General features: G+C 43.0%; 1 protein-coding gene across 4 annotated transcripts in view; it reads right to left on the bottom strand.

The window, feature by feature from the left end:
- The window catches only part of immt (inner membrane protein, mitochondrial (mitofilin)), a 102,868-nt gene that overhangs the window by 69,830 nt on the left and 16,770 nt on the right, over positions 1–16,268 (bottom strand). For all 4 annotated transcript variants that reach the window (XM_030061585.1, XM_030061583.1, XM_030061586.1 and 1 more), the window contains exon 4: positions 14,112–14,259. In XM_030061585.1, the coding sequence (XP_029917445.1) occupies positions 14,112–14,259 (148 nt within the window). The remainder of the gene's footprint in view (positions 1–14,111; positions 14,260–16,268) is intronic.

Here is a 16,268-nt window from a genome sequence, read left to right as displayed (position 1 = left end):
AATTTGATAAAACATTTGAAGATACATCATTACCCTGAATATACCGAGTTTGCTAAGGGCAATGCTAAACTGCAGCAACCAACTTTAACTCAGGTTTTGGAAAAGCGAGAAAAAATGTTAAGAGAAAACCCACGGGCAGTTAAAATTACAGAGGCTCTGACTCATTTTATCGCTCTGGATGACCAGCCACTGTCGGTTGTGGAAAATGTAGGATTTCGCCGTCTTCTCAGCACACTAGAGCCGCGATATGAGATCCCCAGCCGCTCCTATATCACGGATGTTATGGTGCCAAAACTTTTTGAGGATGTGAAAAGACACGTTCGCAACCTGGAGAAAGCGGCTTCAGCTTTAAGTTTTATCACAGACATTTGGACAAGCAGTGTGTGCTCAATGTCACTGATCAGTTTAACGGCACAGTGGATTGACGAGGAGTTCGTTCGCCATCACGTCACACTGCATGCAAAGTCGTTCCGGGGCTTGCACACCAGCCAGACCATCGCAGGTGCTTTCGATAGCATGCTCCAGACCTGGAATATTCCGAAGACGTCCGTCCATGCAGTGGTCCGAGACAAGGCAAGGAATATGATTAAAGCCTTATGTGATGCTGAGCTGCCCAGCCTACCGTGTACTGCTCACATTCTCCAGCTCGTGGTTCACGAGGGCCTTCTGTCACAGAGGAGTGTTGCTGATGCGGTGGCAGTCGGCCGCAAAAGAGTTGGGCATTTTAAACATTCTGCTCTGGCCAACTCACGGCTCGAGGACATCCAATTGGAGATCAACCAGCCTGCTAAGCGGCTCCAGCAAGATGTACAAACCCGCTGGAATAGCACATTTTATATGATGCAGTCCTTGATCGAGCAGAAACGGGCTCTGGGAATATTTGTGTCTGAATACGGACTCCCTGATACTCTGACGGGTCACCAGTGGAGTCTGCTGGAGAAGGTGCTGTCTGTTCTGGGACCATTCGAGGAATTAAGTCGAAAAGTCAGCTCTTCAGATGCCATGGCCGCAGACGTCATTCCAGCAGTCACTGTGCTGCACAGATTTCTAGCAAGGGAGACTGACGAAGACCATGGGATCAAAGCGATGAAGGGAACCCTGGCTGCAGCTATCAGGAAGCGATTCTCTGATGTGGAAGCAAACCCACTCTACAGCATCGCAACGCTACTCGATCCCAGGTGAGTGTGTCAGTAGCTGTGTGACTGTATGTGATTGTAACTGAGTGTGACTGTGTGTAATTGAGTGTGTCTGTGTGTGTAACTGTGACACTGTGTAACTGAGTGTATCTGTGTGTGTAACTGAGACACTGTGTGTAACTGAGTGTGTCTGTGTGTGTAACTGTGACTGTGTAACTGAGTGTATCTGTGTGTGTAACTGAATGTGTCTGTGTGTGACTGTGTGTGTGTGTGTGTGTGTGTGTGTGTGTGTAACTGTGACTCTGTGTGTAACTGAGTGTGTCTGTGTGTGTAACTGACACTGTGTGTAACTGAGTGTGTCTATGTGTGTAACTGTGACTCTGTGTGTAACTGAGTGAGTCTGTGTGTGTTACTGTGACTGTGTAACTGAGTGTGTCTGTGTGTGGAACTGTGACACTGTGTGTAACTGAATGTGTTTGTGTGTGACTGTGTGTGTGTGTGTGTGTGTGTGTGTGTGTGTAACTGTGACTCTGTGTGTAACTGAGTGTGTCTGTGTGTGTAACTGAGTGTGTCTGTGTGTGTAACTGACACTGTGTGTAACTGAGTGTGTCTATGTGTGTAACTGTGACTCTGTGTAACTGAGTGAGTCTGTGTGTGTTACTGTGACTCTGTGTAACTGAGTGTGTCTGTGTGTAACTGTGACTGTGTGTAACTGAGTGTGTCTGTGTGTGACTGTGTGTGTGTGTGTGTGTGTAACTGTGACTCTGTGTGTAACTGAGTGTGACTGTGTGTGCAACTGTGACTCTGTGTAACTGAGTCTGTGTGTAACTGTGACTCTGTACGTAACTGAGTGTCTGTGTGTAACTGAGTGACTGTGTGTGTGTAACTTAGTGACTGTGTGTAACTGAGTGACTGTGTGTGACTGTGTGTGTAACTGAGTGACTGTGTGTAACTGACTGTGTGTAACTGAGCATGACTGTAACTGTGACTGTGCGACTGTGTGTAACTGTGACTCTGTGTAACTGAGTGTGTAACTGAGTGTGACTGTAACTGTGTGTGCAATTGTGTGCTAAAACAGCAAGCAGTACAGTACTTCAGCCATTTTTTTTTCTTTCTCTGTTTTAGGTATAAAAATCGTTTTTTCTTGAGTGCTACCACTGCTGCAAATGCCAAAGAGGTGCTGAAACTTGAGCTGCTGAGGTTGCCCGGAGAAGTGGAGGAGCAAGAGGATCATGACTTGAATGAACCACCTTCAAGAAAACCACGCACAGACCAGACCACTAGCAGTCTAGACAGCATATCTGATGAAATTTCACATGAGCAGGCATCAGCATCACTGGGCACAGCTGCAGTAGGTTCTAGTGTGCAAGTAGAGATGTATCTTGGAGAGGCTGTGATTTCTCGGGAAGACAAACCACTACAATACTGGGTAGTAAATAAAGTGCGGTTCCCCACTCTGGCTAAACCGGCAGGCAGATACCTTTAAGCACCTTGCACTAGTGTTGACAGTGAAAGGTTGTTCAGCGCAGTGTCACGCATTGTGAGTGAAAGCAGAAACAGGCTCACAGCTGATCATGCAGAGATGATTCTGTTCATCAAAAAGAACCTGCCTCTCACTTTCTCAAAAACAGCTTAGTTCAGAGACCACACGATTGTATGCTGACTGAAGTTTGATGTTATGTTCGATTGTTGATGTGGACACTGCAATAGGTTTGTCTTTTGACAATCTAAAAGCTGAAGACAGTGCCAAATAGTTAATTTATACTTTGTTTGATTCAAATGGGGACACACTGCAATAGGTTAATTTATGTTTTGTCAGTCTAAAAGCTGAAGACAATGCGAAATAGTTTATTGACATTTTGTTTGATTCAAATGCAGAAACTGCAATAATTTCACAGAAAATGTTTATTTTCAATTGAAATGTTAGTTTTACAGTCATTTTTATTTATTTATTTATTTTATGTAATATAATTATTTGCAGATATATGTTGCAGAGAAGAAAATAAAAATTCCAATTCATTGCATTTTGCCCAATCATTTGTGGGGTTTTTTGTTGTGGCAGAAGTATTGGCATCGGTACTCGGTATCGGCAAGTACACAGATCGAAGTATCGGTATCGTATCGGTTTGAAAAAAAGTGGTATCGGTGCATCCCTAGTTGTACATACATCTCAGTTGTGCAAGTGCATGGGATTAAAGTTCTAAGTCCACCACAAAGAAGTTTATGAAACAATCCCAGTGATGATGCATCCCTGACACATTAAAATCTAAAAGGATGCAGGGGACACAGTGATAAACAACAAATGCACCGAAACATCCAGTTGAGTTTCATGTTCAACTCATTACCCAGGAAGATGCACAACTTCAGCTGGAAAGTAAAGTGCAAATGAATTTGTGCTCTCTCCTCTCCCCTCTCCCTTTCTCTGTTGCTTTTCAACAAGTATTTCAGCCTATGGAGCTGTAGAGAAATTGTAGGAAAAATAGTTGTGCTTTGAAAAATGTAAATACAAAAGCAAAGTAGCTTCAACTTTTTAAAGTGTGACCCTTAACGAGGCAGGAGTGCCAGCTCTCTCCCACATACACTCCCATTATATCTGGAATGCAAAGTCTCGGGAGAGAAGCAGAAGCACACACTTTTTCAACTCGCTCCAGGGTGGGCATTTTTGGGAGTTGGAAAATAATTTTGACACAGTTTGAAAGCCCAAAGCCTTGCCTTTCTCATGGTACATTTTATTTTCTGCTCGGACTTACTGTCATTCAGAAAAAAGCAGTAGTTTGACCACTACTTTTAGGCGATTTTCTGCCAAGTGCCACTGTTACTCATGCTGTGTGCTCACAAACATTTTTAACTCGCTCCAGGGTGGGCATTATTGGGAGTTGGAAAATAATTTTGACACAGTTTGAAAGCCCAAAGCCTTGCCTTTCTCATGGTACATTTTATTTGCTGCTTGGACTTACTATCATTGAGAAAAAAGCAGCTGTTTGACCACTACTTTCAGGCGATTTTCTCCCAAGTGCCACTGTTACTCATGCTGTGTTCTCACAGACTTTTTCAACTCGTTCCAGGGTGGGCATTTTTGGGTGTTGGAAAATAATTTTGACACTGTTTGAAAGCCCAAAGCCTTGCCTTTCTCATGGTACATTTTATTTTCTGCTCGGACTTACTATCATTAAGAAAAAAGCAGCTGTTTAACCACTAGTTTTAGGCGATTTTCTCCCAAGCACCACTGTCACTCATGCTGTGTGCTTCATAAAGCCTCATTTCTGCCTCTGCCCACACAAGCCCAAGTGGCACAGTGCATAGTGTCTCTGCCTGCCATGCAGGAGACCAGGGTTCAACTCCCCGTCTGGGCAAGAGCGACAACACTACACAACCCACAAACAGCATAGGGCTGGTGATTTAGCGCATGTCCAGGCGGTCGCAAGGCAAGCACATCAAAGTTTCTTCAGAAACTTTATAAAGTCTAGTTATTACTACTCTTGCTATCATTGTTCTTCTTCTTCTTCTTATTATTATCATTATCATCATCATTACCATGGCAACGGCGGCGCATATACATGCAGCAGCTGGTGGCTCCCTCAATTTTAGCATAAAAAGGAGCGATTCTCTCATTTTTATTACTGAGAATCGTATTACTTATGAGTGTATTACTTATGACAGTAATAAACTCATCAATATCAGAAGAGGAAGTGCAATGACTGGATGAAGTGCAGCGGACCTTGAGACGATCTCTGCTCTCAGCATCTCAAGATCCGACAATCAAAACATTCGGACCAGTCGTCATCGCAAGCGGTGCGGTCAACCAAGGAAGAGAGAGAAACGAGACGGAATAATACTTAAGCTAAGAAGGCTTGGACCCTAGGCTGTTCCACTACCCCGCCTACTCCTGGCAAATGTCGGTCGCAGGACAATAAAATGGATGGGATCAAGACTCAGGCTGACTCAGCAAAGAGAAACCAGAAACTGCGGTGCTCTCATCCTCACAGAGACGTGGCTCCATGACAACATACCGGATGAGGCTTTAGCACTGGACGGACGGACCTTGTTCCGGGCTGACAGATCACAAGACTCAGGTAAGACGAGAGGGGGCGGACTCTGTGTGCACATCAATGATGCTTGGTGCACGGGTGCAGTCAGAGTGGACGGAAAATGTTCACCGGACGTTGAGTTTTTATGAATTGGATTTGTATGAGGTCATAAGCAGTCACATGACAAAACAGCCAGATGCTGTTATTATTGTTGCTGGGGATTTTAATCAACTGTCAACCTCAGAACTGTTTTGCCTAGATTCCACCAGCATGTCCACATCTCCACCAGAGGAAACAACACACTGGACCATGTCTTCACCAATGTTCCTGGAAGCTACGGAGCCCTCCCTCGTGCTCATTTTGGCCAGTCAGACCACATCTCCTTGCTTCTCCTGCCTACCTACATCCAGCTGACAAAAGGGGTCAAACCAACTGTAAAAACAGTTAAAGTGTGGACAGATGAAGCTACAGCAGCTCTACAGGACTGTTTTGAATGCACAGACTGGCAGATGTTCAAAGATGCTGCTACCCAGGAGAACCATATCGACCTTGAAGAATACACATCATCAGTGACATCATACATCAGCACATGATGATGTGGTAAAAATAAGGTCAGTTAGATCATTCCCCAATGAGAAAGCCTGGATGAATGGAGAGGTGAGAGCTCTATGTAGAGCCAAAAAAGCTGCCTTTAAGTCAGGAGACAAAGAAGCTTACCACACTGCCAGAGCAAAACTGAAAGCTGGCATCAAGGAGGCAAAGCGAAGGCATCAGTAGAGACAGGAGAGAGACCTCAACACCAACAACAACAAAGACCTGTGGCAGGCGGTTGAAAGTGTAACAGGCTACAAAAGCAGGAGCGCTCCCATCATGTGTGAGGCCACGTTACCAGACGAGCTAAACACATTTTATGCTCGCTTTGATCTCCTCAACAGAGAGTCAGCTGTAAAGTCTACTCCGCCTCCAGAGGACCGGTCACCATCAGAATTCACAGTGGATGTGAGGAAAGTCTTGCTGAAAGTGAATGAGTAAAGCTGCTGGGCCTGATAACAACCCTGGCCGTGTACTAAAAACATGTGCCAACCAGCTAGTAGATGTCATTACTGACATTTTCAACATATCGCTGTCACAGGAGAGTGTTCCCACCTGCTTCAAACACATAAAGAACAACATCCCTGCCAGTCTGTACCCTCTGCAGTTTGCATTCAGAACCAACAGATTCACAGAGGATGCCATCTCCACTGCTCTCCACTCAGTCTTCACTCACCTTGAGAAAAGCAACTCCTACATCAGAATGCTGTTTGTTGATTTCAGCTCAGCTTTTAACACAATCTCCCCCATGAAGCTGATTGGAAAACTGAGCATCAGTACACACTCTGCAACTGGATACTGGACTTCCTCACAAACAGACCCCAGTCAGTTCGGATTGGCAGTCTCTCCTCCTCCACTCTAGTGCTCAACACCGGAGCCCCCCAGGGTGTGTGCTCAGCCCCCTCCTGTTCACGCTGTACACCCATGACTGCAACCCCCGACATGGAAAGAACTCTATTGTGAAGTTTGCGGATGACACCACCATCATTGGCCGGACTTCCAACAATGATGAGTTTTCATATTGGGAGGAAATCAACCATCTTGCAGAATGGTGCACAGAAAACAACCTACTGCTCAACGTCAGCAAAACCAAAGAGCTGATAGTTGATTTTCAAAAAAAGGAGGCAAAGACACAAAACCCTGTCTACATCAATGGAGCTGAGGCGGAGCAAGTGAGCAGTTTTATGTTCCTGGGAATCAACATTACAGAGAACCTGTCATGGACTTTACATATCTCTGCCCTGGTTAAAAAAAAAAGCTCAGAAACGGCTGTATTTCTTAAGTTCTTGTCAACTTCTACAAAGGAGCGATTGAAAGCATCCTGACTGGAAACATCACTGGCCAGTGATGGCCAGTGATGCTGGCCAGCACCACACGCTGTGTGTGGCCACCTGGTTAGGTCTGCCAGATCTGGTTGATTATTATTATCGGTTGATTATTGATTGCGCAATGCCGCCGTTCACATTAAACGATTTTGCGGAGGGAGGAGGACTGCATGATTTACGTCGTATCCACGTTCGCGTGCCCGACTGTGCATGTGCTTGTGCATGACATAACCACCGCGTGTCTTTGAGTATCACGGATGTGTGAGACAGAGAGACAGAGAGAGAGAGAGAGAGAGTGTTTATTTCACGCAGCACGCAGCAGTTTGTTTTGAAGCTGAGGCGCGTGATATCAGAGAAACTCTAATACAGTACACGGGCTCTGGTGATATGCTGCTACTATCACGGACGGAATCGCGGAATTAGCCAAATAAAACGGAAACCGACTCCAAAAGGCAGATAAACTTCCCAGGCTACATCAGCGCACTGACATAGATTGTGAAACAAAGCGAAGAGGTGCCACTCCGCTATATTTTCGCTGGCTAAAAGCAACACACTGGCTTAGCTTGTCTATTCAGAGAAGAGGTATCGCTTCGGCTTATTTTTCAATCTATGTTATCACATGCATACTACTGCTCATTCATTGGTAGCTGAATTGTTAGGCCTGTTTGATAAGTAATTTACATTGTTAAAACAAATAATAATTTAACATATTGTTACAGTAAAAAGTACTCTGTCAACCCTCAGGTGAAATAATTACTGATACATCCTCCTGTCATTAATAACATATCACTTCCTGGTTTTATAGAAGTATCGGATCGGGACTCAGTATCGGCAGATACTCAAAATCAAATGACTCGGACTCGGACTCGGGGCAAAAAAACGTGATCGGGACATCCCTAGCTGGCGGTTTAGCGCATGTCCCGGCGATCGCAAGGGTGGCAAGCACATCACAGCACATTTCTTCAGAAACTTTATATCCTCTAGTTATCATTATCATTATCACTATTATTATTATTAATATTACTATTATTATCAGACGTGGTATAATTGTTGCTATTACTATTATTATGATTAGTACTGTTGTTGCAACCACTTTTAGTATTGTCATTACTGCTATTATAACCACTAGTATTACTATACAGCCCTATGTCAAACTTGCATTGTTCTATGTCTTGCAATGTGCTCCTCCATCCTCTCTGTTTCTCTCTCTGCCCATCAGCCTCCTTCACTGAATCAATCCCATTCAGTGAAAGAATGCACTATTGATAAGTTTTACTATGCTCAGGTTGCAGTTTAGGCTGGTTAATTGCTCACTGAGTGACTTGGTGTTAAGGAGCGGCAAAACTCTCATCCAGGACAAACTAGTGACTGGATCAGTGACCAAATCATTTTGGTGTATGTACTGAAATATACTGAATCCAAATGAAAGCTAATTCCCATTCTGGAGAAGACAACAGCATGGATACTGTCAGAGCAGTAGATACATTTGCTAATTCAAAGTAAGGTTTGTGTTCATATTTCCAATTCTGTAAACTTTGGCACTGCAACTCAAATGTCCCACAAAATAATATTGGCCCTGAATATTGTTTCAATATCCTTGATTACTAATAATTGGTACTGATTCTGAAAAATCAATATCAGTCGATCCCTAACACACAGGCGTCTACAAATGCTATGTCTGCAAATCTGTCTATTGGTTACACATTAATGGTGGTAATTGTCTTAAAAACTGGAAAGACACATTAACAAAGCATTCATCAATCACATCAGAGCTAAGGTTCTATTTGATTCAACTAAACAAGCATTGATGCTATTGTTTTGGATTGTAAACCTGCTCTAAGATACCTTTCCTTACTCTGTGTGTGCGTACGTGCGTGCGTGCGTTGGTGGCAGGGGGTGGGGGGCATTGATTCATCATATTGCAATATGGAAATTGTGAGTCGGGTACAGCTTGTATGTCATGATGACACTGTTTTGTGGATAAAGCTACCAGGGAGAGAATGGCAGACGTTTACACTACCCACAGATCAATTTGGGTTCTCTCATTCTCTCTCTTTCCCTCTCTGAGCACGTTTACATGCACACCATATTCCTGTATTATTCAGAATATCCGCAATATTCCGGTTGCGCACCACTCATGTAAACATGTACCGAACCCGATTAAGGTCATATTCCGGTTGGAGAATATTCCGAATAAGACCCCTGGCATATGCCTGTTTTAATCAGAATATTGTGCCATGTAAACACCTTAATCGGAAAATGCCCCGTACTGGAATATTCAGTTACGTCTGTGCATGCTCGATTCACAAGGAATCCTGTGGCGTCTTCGTTGTTATGGTTACTGCAAGCGGGGAGAACAACATGGCGAAAAGCAGCAAGAGCCAGCATTTTTGGAATGAGGAGGAGACTGCAGTTTGCCTTCAGCTAATGAAAGACTTAAATATCATGGAGTATATCGATGGGAGAAAACACAGAAATAGCGACTTCTTCTTCTTCTTCTTCTTCTTTATTTCCAGCAGACCAGACGCCTATAGGTGTATTGCTGCCCCCCACAGGTTGAGTGTTGCATTAAATAAGAGCGTGGAATACGCCGAAACACAGAAATATGCCAAGTAATATGTAAACGGAATATTCCAGTTGCTGCAGCGAATATAAACACCTTATTCGGAATATTACCTTAAACAGAATATTGACACAAATCGGAATATGGTGTGGATGTAAACGTAGTCATGTGTGGAGTAGCTTAAGTAATCACCCTAATCTAATGGTTGAGTCTGCATAGTTCTCATGGACTTGGTCATTAGCATGACTTCTTTGTAGCTCTAGACATAAAGCTGTTTTGTCTGATGAAAACATGTTTTCAATGAAGATGGAAGAGAGACCTGCCTATAAGGAAACCATGCTGGCTGTAGTTTCTAATGTATTCTGTTGACCGTTCGAGATCCTGTGATACTATGTCTAACAAATACAGTGGATGGGCACATTCTGAAATGTCATGTGGGAAAAAATCAGGGGAAATGCAAACCCGGGATAACAGCAGGAGAGGGTCAGGAAAATCAGAAGAGTCAGCAAGCATTAGAAGCGGATTTGACCATCTACAGTGTATTTTCTGTGTTTTCTTGTGAAATTGTTTTGTGGTGCAGACTTGACACCGAAACTCATGAGCCTACCATGGAGCTTCGCTCTGCAGTGTGGCACATCTGGTCTAAGCTGTTATTTTCACTTTTCACTTTTTAATTTTCTGGTGTGGAAGGAGGACTAGCAGCAAAGTAAATATTTCATTGTACAGTGTAACCATCTGTTTTACTGTGCAATGACATAAAACTCTTGAATGAAGTGGTGTAGACTGTTGAAAAAAATCTAAAAATTGTAACTGTATAAAATGTAACTGGTATGACCTGGTATGACCTTTTTCTGGTCTCTTTATCCAAACTACTAGCTTTGTTGAACTAAGATGTCAAAGACGTACTCCACACACTGGCCATAATTACTTATTAATCATCTTTGTCCACAGGAGGGCATATGGTGGCCACAATTTAATCTACACTTAAAGCAGTCTTTCTGCATCATTAACATTTCATCACTATAAATTCAGATGTTATGCTGTCCTTTGCCAAGTATGCTGATTGGTTTCCTTCTACTAGTGGTGACCATCCCAAGTTTTTGCCCTCCATGCAAACTGTTTGCAAGCATTTTCCACATGCAAAAATCTTGCTTTTCAAAAACACTTTCCAAAGTCTTGAAATCTGAAAATTCCAGTCTTGGCCACAGTCTAGTACTGAGCATATGCAGGTCATGTGTGTAGGTCTATTCCCACTGTACAGGAGATAGTATGCAGAATATGCAAAACATCACTGGGTCGTTTACAAACAGCCTTGATCTTTTTTGATAACCCCTTTGTGGTTTACCTAAGCCATACAGAGGCAAGAACAAGTATGTGCACCCTTTGAAATTACCTATTTTTCTGCATTAATTGGACATAAAATGTGAACTGAAGTGTATGTCACAAGCATAGATAAACACAATGTGCTTAACCTAATATTACACAAAGATTTAAACATTAAACATTCACAGTGCAACTGGAAAAAGTAAGTGAACCCTTAGGCCAATGACTCCAAAAAGAGCTAACTGGAGTCAGGAGTTTGTAAACCTAAAGTCCAATCAATCAAAGAGATTTAAGGTGGTGGTGACCCACACTTATAAAAAACACTCAAACCTTTTGAGATTGCTGTTCACAAGAGGCATCTGTTGATGTGACCTCTGCCATGCAAAAAAGAGATCACCAAAGATCTTTGATCGAGAATTACTGATTTACATAAGACTAGAAAGGATTTCAAAGTAATCTAAAAGACTTTAGGTGTTCACCAGTCCACAGTTAGACAAATGGTCCACAAATGATTTAGTACTGTGGCTACTCTCTCGAGAAGTGGGCACCCAGCCAAGTTGATTACAAGGGCACAATGCAGTATTCTCAGTAAGGTTAAAAAAAAAAAAAACCTAGAGTAACAGCTAATGGCTTGAGGGAATCATTGGAACAGATTGCATGGTGTCCATGGCAGCACATCACAGAGGAAGTCGCTGCTTTCCAAAAAAAAAAAAAAAAAAAAAAAAAAAAAAATCACTGCATGCCTGAAGTTGGACAAAGAGCACCTTGAGACTCCACAACACTACTGGGAAAAATGTTTTATTTTTTTATTTTTATTTTGTGGAGTGATGAAACTTATGTTGAACTGTTTTTATTTGGGAAGAACACACAGCACTACACATGGGGCCCTATCTTGTGCCACCCGCTATCCGCTGCCACTACCCGCTACCCGCAAATTGCGGATTTAGGAACTTCCGCTATCCCTAAACGGTATCTTGCGCCACCCGCTACCCGCTATCCCTTATGCCGACTCCGTCATTTGCACCTGGAGGTGTGTCCGTGGGCGTGTTTCATGCGCTATCCCTAAAGTTGCTATCTTGCGCACACACCACCCGCTATCCGCTATCCCTAAAGTTCGGCTGTTATGAGAGCGCGCCCAGGGGGCTTCAATGCGCGCCCCGACGGAGCCTCGCCACGGCCGCCACGCCGCACCACGCCGCGCAGGTGTTTTGCGGATAGCGGGAGGTGCACAAGATAGCAACTTTTAGGGGGGAACGCCTCTTCCTAAATCCTAAATCCGCAAATAGCGGGTTTAGGGAGTCTGGCGCAAGATAGGGCCCATGATTTGGGTCTGCTTTGCTGTCTCAGGAACTGGAACTCTTGCCATCGTTGAGGGGAAAATTACTTTCCAAGTTTATCAAGGCATCCTACAGGATAATGTCAAGGTAGCTGAGCAGAAGCTCAGCAGAAGTTAGGAGATGCAGCAGGACAATGACCCTGGACATCAAAGTACAGGTTGTCCACAAAGTCTCTTTACCATTTAAAAAATCTATTACAAAAGCAACTGATGCGATATGTTAATCAGATTTGTTCTATGTACTCAGTGCTTATCAAAGTTTTTAATCACATCAACGACCTGAGGCAAAAGATCACTGATGCCACTGCCACCATTGATGAGGCTATGCTACAGCGAACATGGCAGGAAATCGAGTATCATCTTGATGTGCTTCGTGCAACCAATGGTGCCCATGTAGAGGTGTATTAAATGAGGCAAAAAAAACTTCAATATCTACTCCTCATTTTGTAATAATTTCCACAGATTTGTCTATTCATTTGCTTTTGTAAATTGTACAGAGACTTTATGGACACCCTGTAGATCTACTACAGAATGGATTCCAAATTTAAAAAAAAAAAAAAAAGTAAATCCACCTTTTGGAGTGGCCCAGTCAGAGCCCAGACCTGAATCCTGAATCAAATAGAGATGCTGTGGAATGACCTCAAGAGAGCTATTCATACCAGACATCCTTAGAATATGGCTGAGCTAAAGCAGTTCTGTGAGATAGAATGGTCCAAATTCCTTCTGAACGTTGTCCAGGTCTGAACAGCAACTACTGGAAGCACTTGGTTGGGGTTAGTGCTGCCAAAGGATGTTCAACCAGTTATTAAATCCAGGGTTCACTTTTTCCAGTAGCACTGTTAATGTTTAATGTCTTTGTTCAATGAAGATATGAAATATTATAATGTGTTGTTTGTTTGTAGAATTTTGTAGTTTGTGTAATATTAGGTTGAGCATTTAAGTGATATTAGGTTAAGATTAACTGTGTTTATCTATACTTGTGACTTAGATGCAGATCAGATCACATTTTGACCAATTCATGCAGGAAAACTAGGAAATGTCAAAGGTTTCACATACTTTTTCTTGCCACTGTATAACAGGCCCGATTTGATAAGGGTGATGTGCTGTCTTATGTGTCTATTGCCAGACATTGAGAAGTTGCGCAACCAAATTCAACCAAATTTTCCAAGTATTCACATGATGTCTGTTGCACTCCACTGTCATGGCCAATCAGACATTAAATATACACAAAAATTCCTTTGGCGTCTTATGTGTCTATTGCCAGACATTGAGAAGTTGGGCAACCAAATTCAACCAAATTTTCCAAGTATTCACATGATGTCTGTTGCACTCCACTGTCATGGCCAATTAGACATTAAATATACACAAAAATTCCTTTGGCGTACTTTAAGGTGGTAACTCGCACAAGACTATTTCTGTGTCAAATTGCAGAGCCCCTACATAAAATGTGTGCAATTTGTCAAGTCTGAGTTAGAGAAAGGATTTTGTACCAATTTTAGATCGAAGAATAGCATTCTTTAGTCTACTGGTAGGTGACCTTGCTAGTTAGTCTTTGTCTCATCCTGAGAAACCTGTGGATATAAGGCATTTGAATGTGTGACTTACGGTTTGGGCGTTGTAGCCCCAAACGCGTTAACCTACTGCGCCTGAGGTACATGCCGCCTTCTGTACCAACCCCTAAAATGTTGTTTACATAACTATTACGGTCTAGGCTCCAGTGCCAGTTTTATGCGTGGCAGAATAAAAATGTCAAAATATAAAATACAATAAAAATCCAAGCAATTCCAATAGGCCACCCTGTATACTCACCCTCTATACTCTGTGCTGAGTATACTGGGGCAGAGGTCGTCTCGGAAGCAGTACTCACTGATGGCTCTTCCTTTATATTTTTTTCCTTTTTGATCTTGGAGGACCTGGACTCCTCTGTCATCATAGAGGGAGGCTGGGACAACTCCACCTTTGCAGCAAGAGCACAGAGGGGATGAGTATGAGTATACGTATTGTGCAGAAAAATGTAAAAAATGTAAATTGTAAGCATGAATGAACATTTAACCCACTTTTAAAACACAAAATAAAAATTAAAGCTGCAAGCAGCGTTGGACGGGCCCTTGCACCTGTGCCCCGCGCCCCCCTCGTGCCCGTCGGGAACGGTCCATTCACGGTGCCATTCACTGAATCACACTCACACACACACACACTCACTCACTCACACACACACACACACTCACACTCACAATCACAATCACACTCACACACACACACACACACACACACACTCACACTCACACTCACACACACACACACACAGACACACATGCATGTGCATGCACACACACCCACACCCACACACACTCATTCACTGACTCACTCACACACACACACACACACACACACACACACACACACAGTTCTGGCCCAGTTGCTAGCGGCGCTCCTCCAGCAGATGTCGCCCTAAGCCTGCGTTTGAGTTTGAGAGTTGTTTCTGATGCCTGTCAGTCTTGACCATGGGGCTGAGTGGGGGAGGGGCAGTGCAAGCAGAGAGCAGAGCAGAGAGAAAAAAAAACAGTCCAACCTGTTAAACTAGTCTTCACAGTGGCCACAAACTTTTTCCAATCCACACCATAATACACAGTTTTGTAGGAATTTTGGTCCTCTTTCCATCGGCATAGGTTTGGAAGCTGTCAGACTTTTACTTTAGTCAGCAGGGGCCTAATTAGCCCCTAGCATGCTGCGTTATTCCCACCAGGGTCCATGGGAAAAAGTGGAGGCGCTGGTTGTGGACACTGACTTTGCGGCCTTCTGAAATCCAAACCGTTCGAAATGTTACTTAACCTTGAAGAACTTGTGTTAAGCACTGTGTCCTCTGTCATATATTAGCTGTTCAAGCCGATAAAATTAACGCCCTGGGAGTTTATAGATTTTCTGCAAAGTGAAAATTTGGGCGAAAACGTGACATTCAAATGCAAATTGCGGACTTCCTGTTGCTTTTAGGTGGGGGGCACGAGCACGAAAAATGTCGGGCTTGATGAGATCTACGTTTTGGCGCTGGTTTGGTCTTTCTATGACATTCCTGTGGGCCGCAGGGGCTGCCTTTGCGTCCCTAGGTGGCGCTACCGAGCCCATTTTTGCTCCGGGGGGTTCCGATTTTTGATTTTATCTAATTTTCGCCAGACCTGGTGTGCGTGCCGAATTTGGTGAGTTTTTGAGCATGTTTAGGGGGTCAAATTAAGCCTCAAAGAGACGTAATAATAAGGGAGAAGGAGAAGGAGAAAAAAGAAACGGTACAAAAACAATAGGGCCCTCTTCCAGAGAGGCGAGGGCCCTAACATTAGGGCTTTGCACTGGGACAGTGCTCGGGACCTAAAAAACGAAGCAGATACAATAGGGCTTCGCACTGGGACAGTGCTCGGGCCCTAAAAAAACAAAGCAAAAACAATAGGGCTTCGCACTGGGACAGTGCTCGGGCCCTAAAAACACTACAGATACAATAGGGCTTCGCACTGGGACAGTGCTCGGGCCCTAAAAAAAACAAAGCAAATACAATAGGGCTTCGGACTGGGACAGTGCTCGGGCCCTAATTAACAACATTGAGATAAGAGTATTCAACTTTTGCCGTACGTATCAATAAAATATCAAGGTAACAATGTTTCTTAACAAATGACTTACAAAAAAGATTATCATTTCACTTACAAATGTTTGTAAACTAGTTACCAGCATGTTTATACATGTAACTGTTTACAAATAATATTATAGATATGATTACTGGTGTTATAAATATTAAGTGAAGAAATTTTGCTCAAATGTCTGTACATAAATTAGTTACATGTGAGTGACTATTTCTAACCCTAACCTTTTACCCAACCCCAATTTATTTTTAAATGGTTAGATATTTTTAACCATACTTAAAGCTACTTTATAAATGTAAGAATGATAATAAATTATACATTTATTATTAATAGTAGATTT

This window comes from Myripristis murdjan, chromosome 10 (genome assembly GCF_902150065.1).
Source record: "Myripristis murdjan chromosome 10, fMyrMur1.1, whole genome shotgun sequence".
Classification (NCBI taxonomy): domain Eukaryota; kingdom Metazoa; phylum Chordata; class Actinopteri; order Holocentriformes; family Holocentridae; genus Myripristis; species Myripristis murdjan.
The sequence above is the reverse complement of the archived record's forward strand: the minus strand, read 5'-3'. Positions and strand labels throughout refer to the sequence as shown.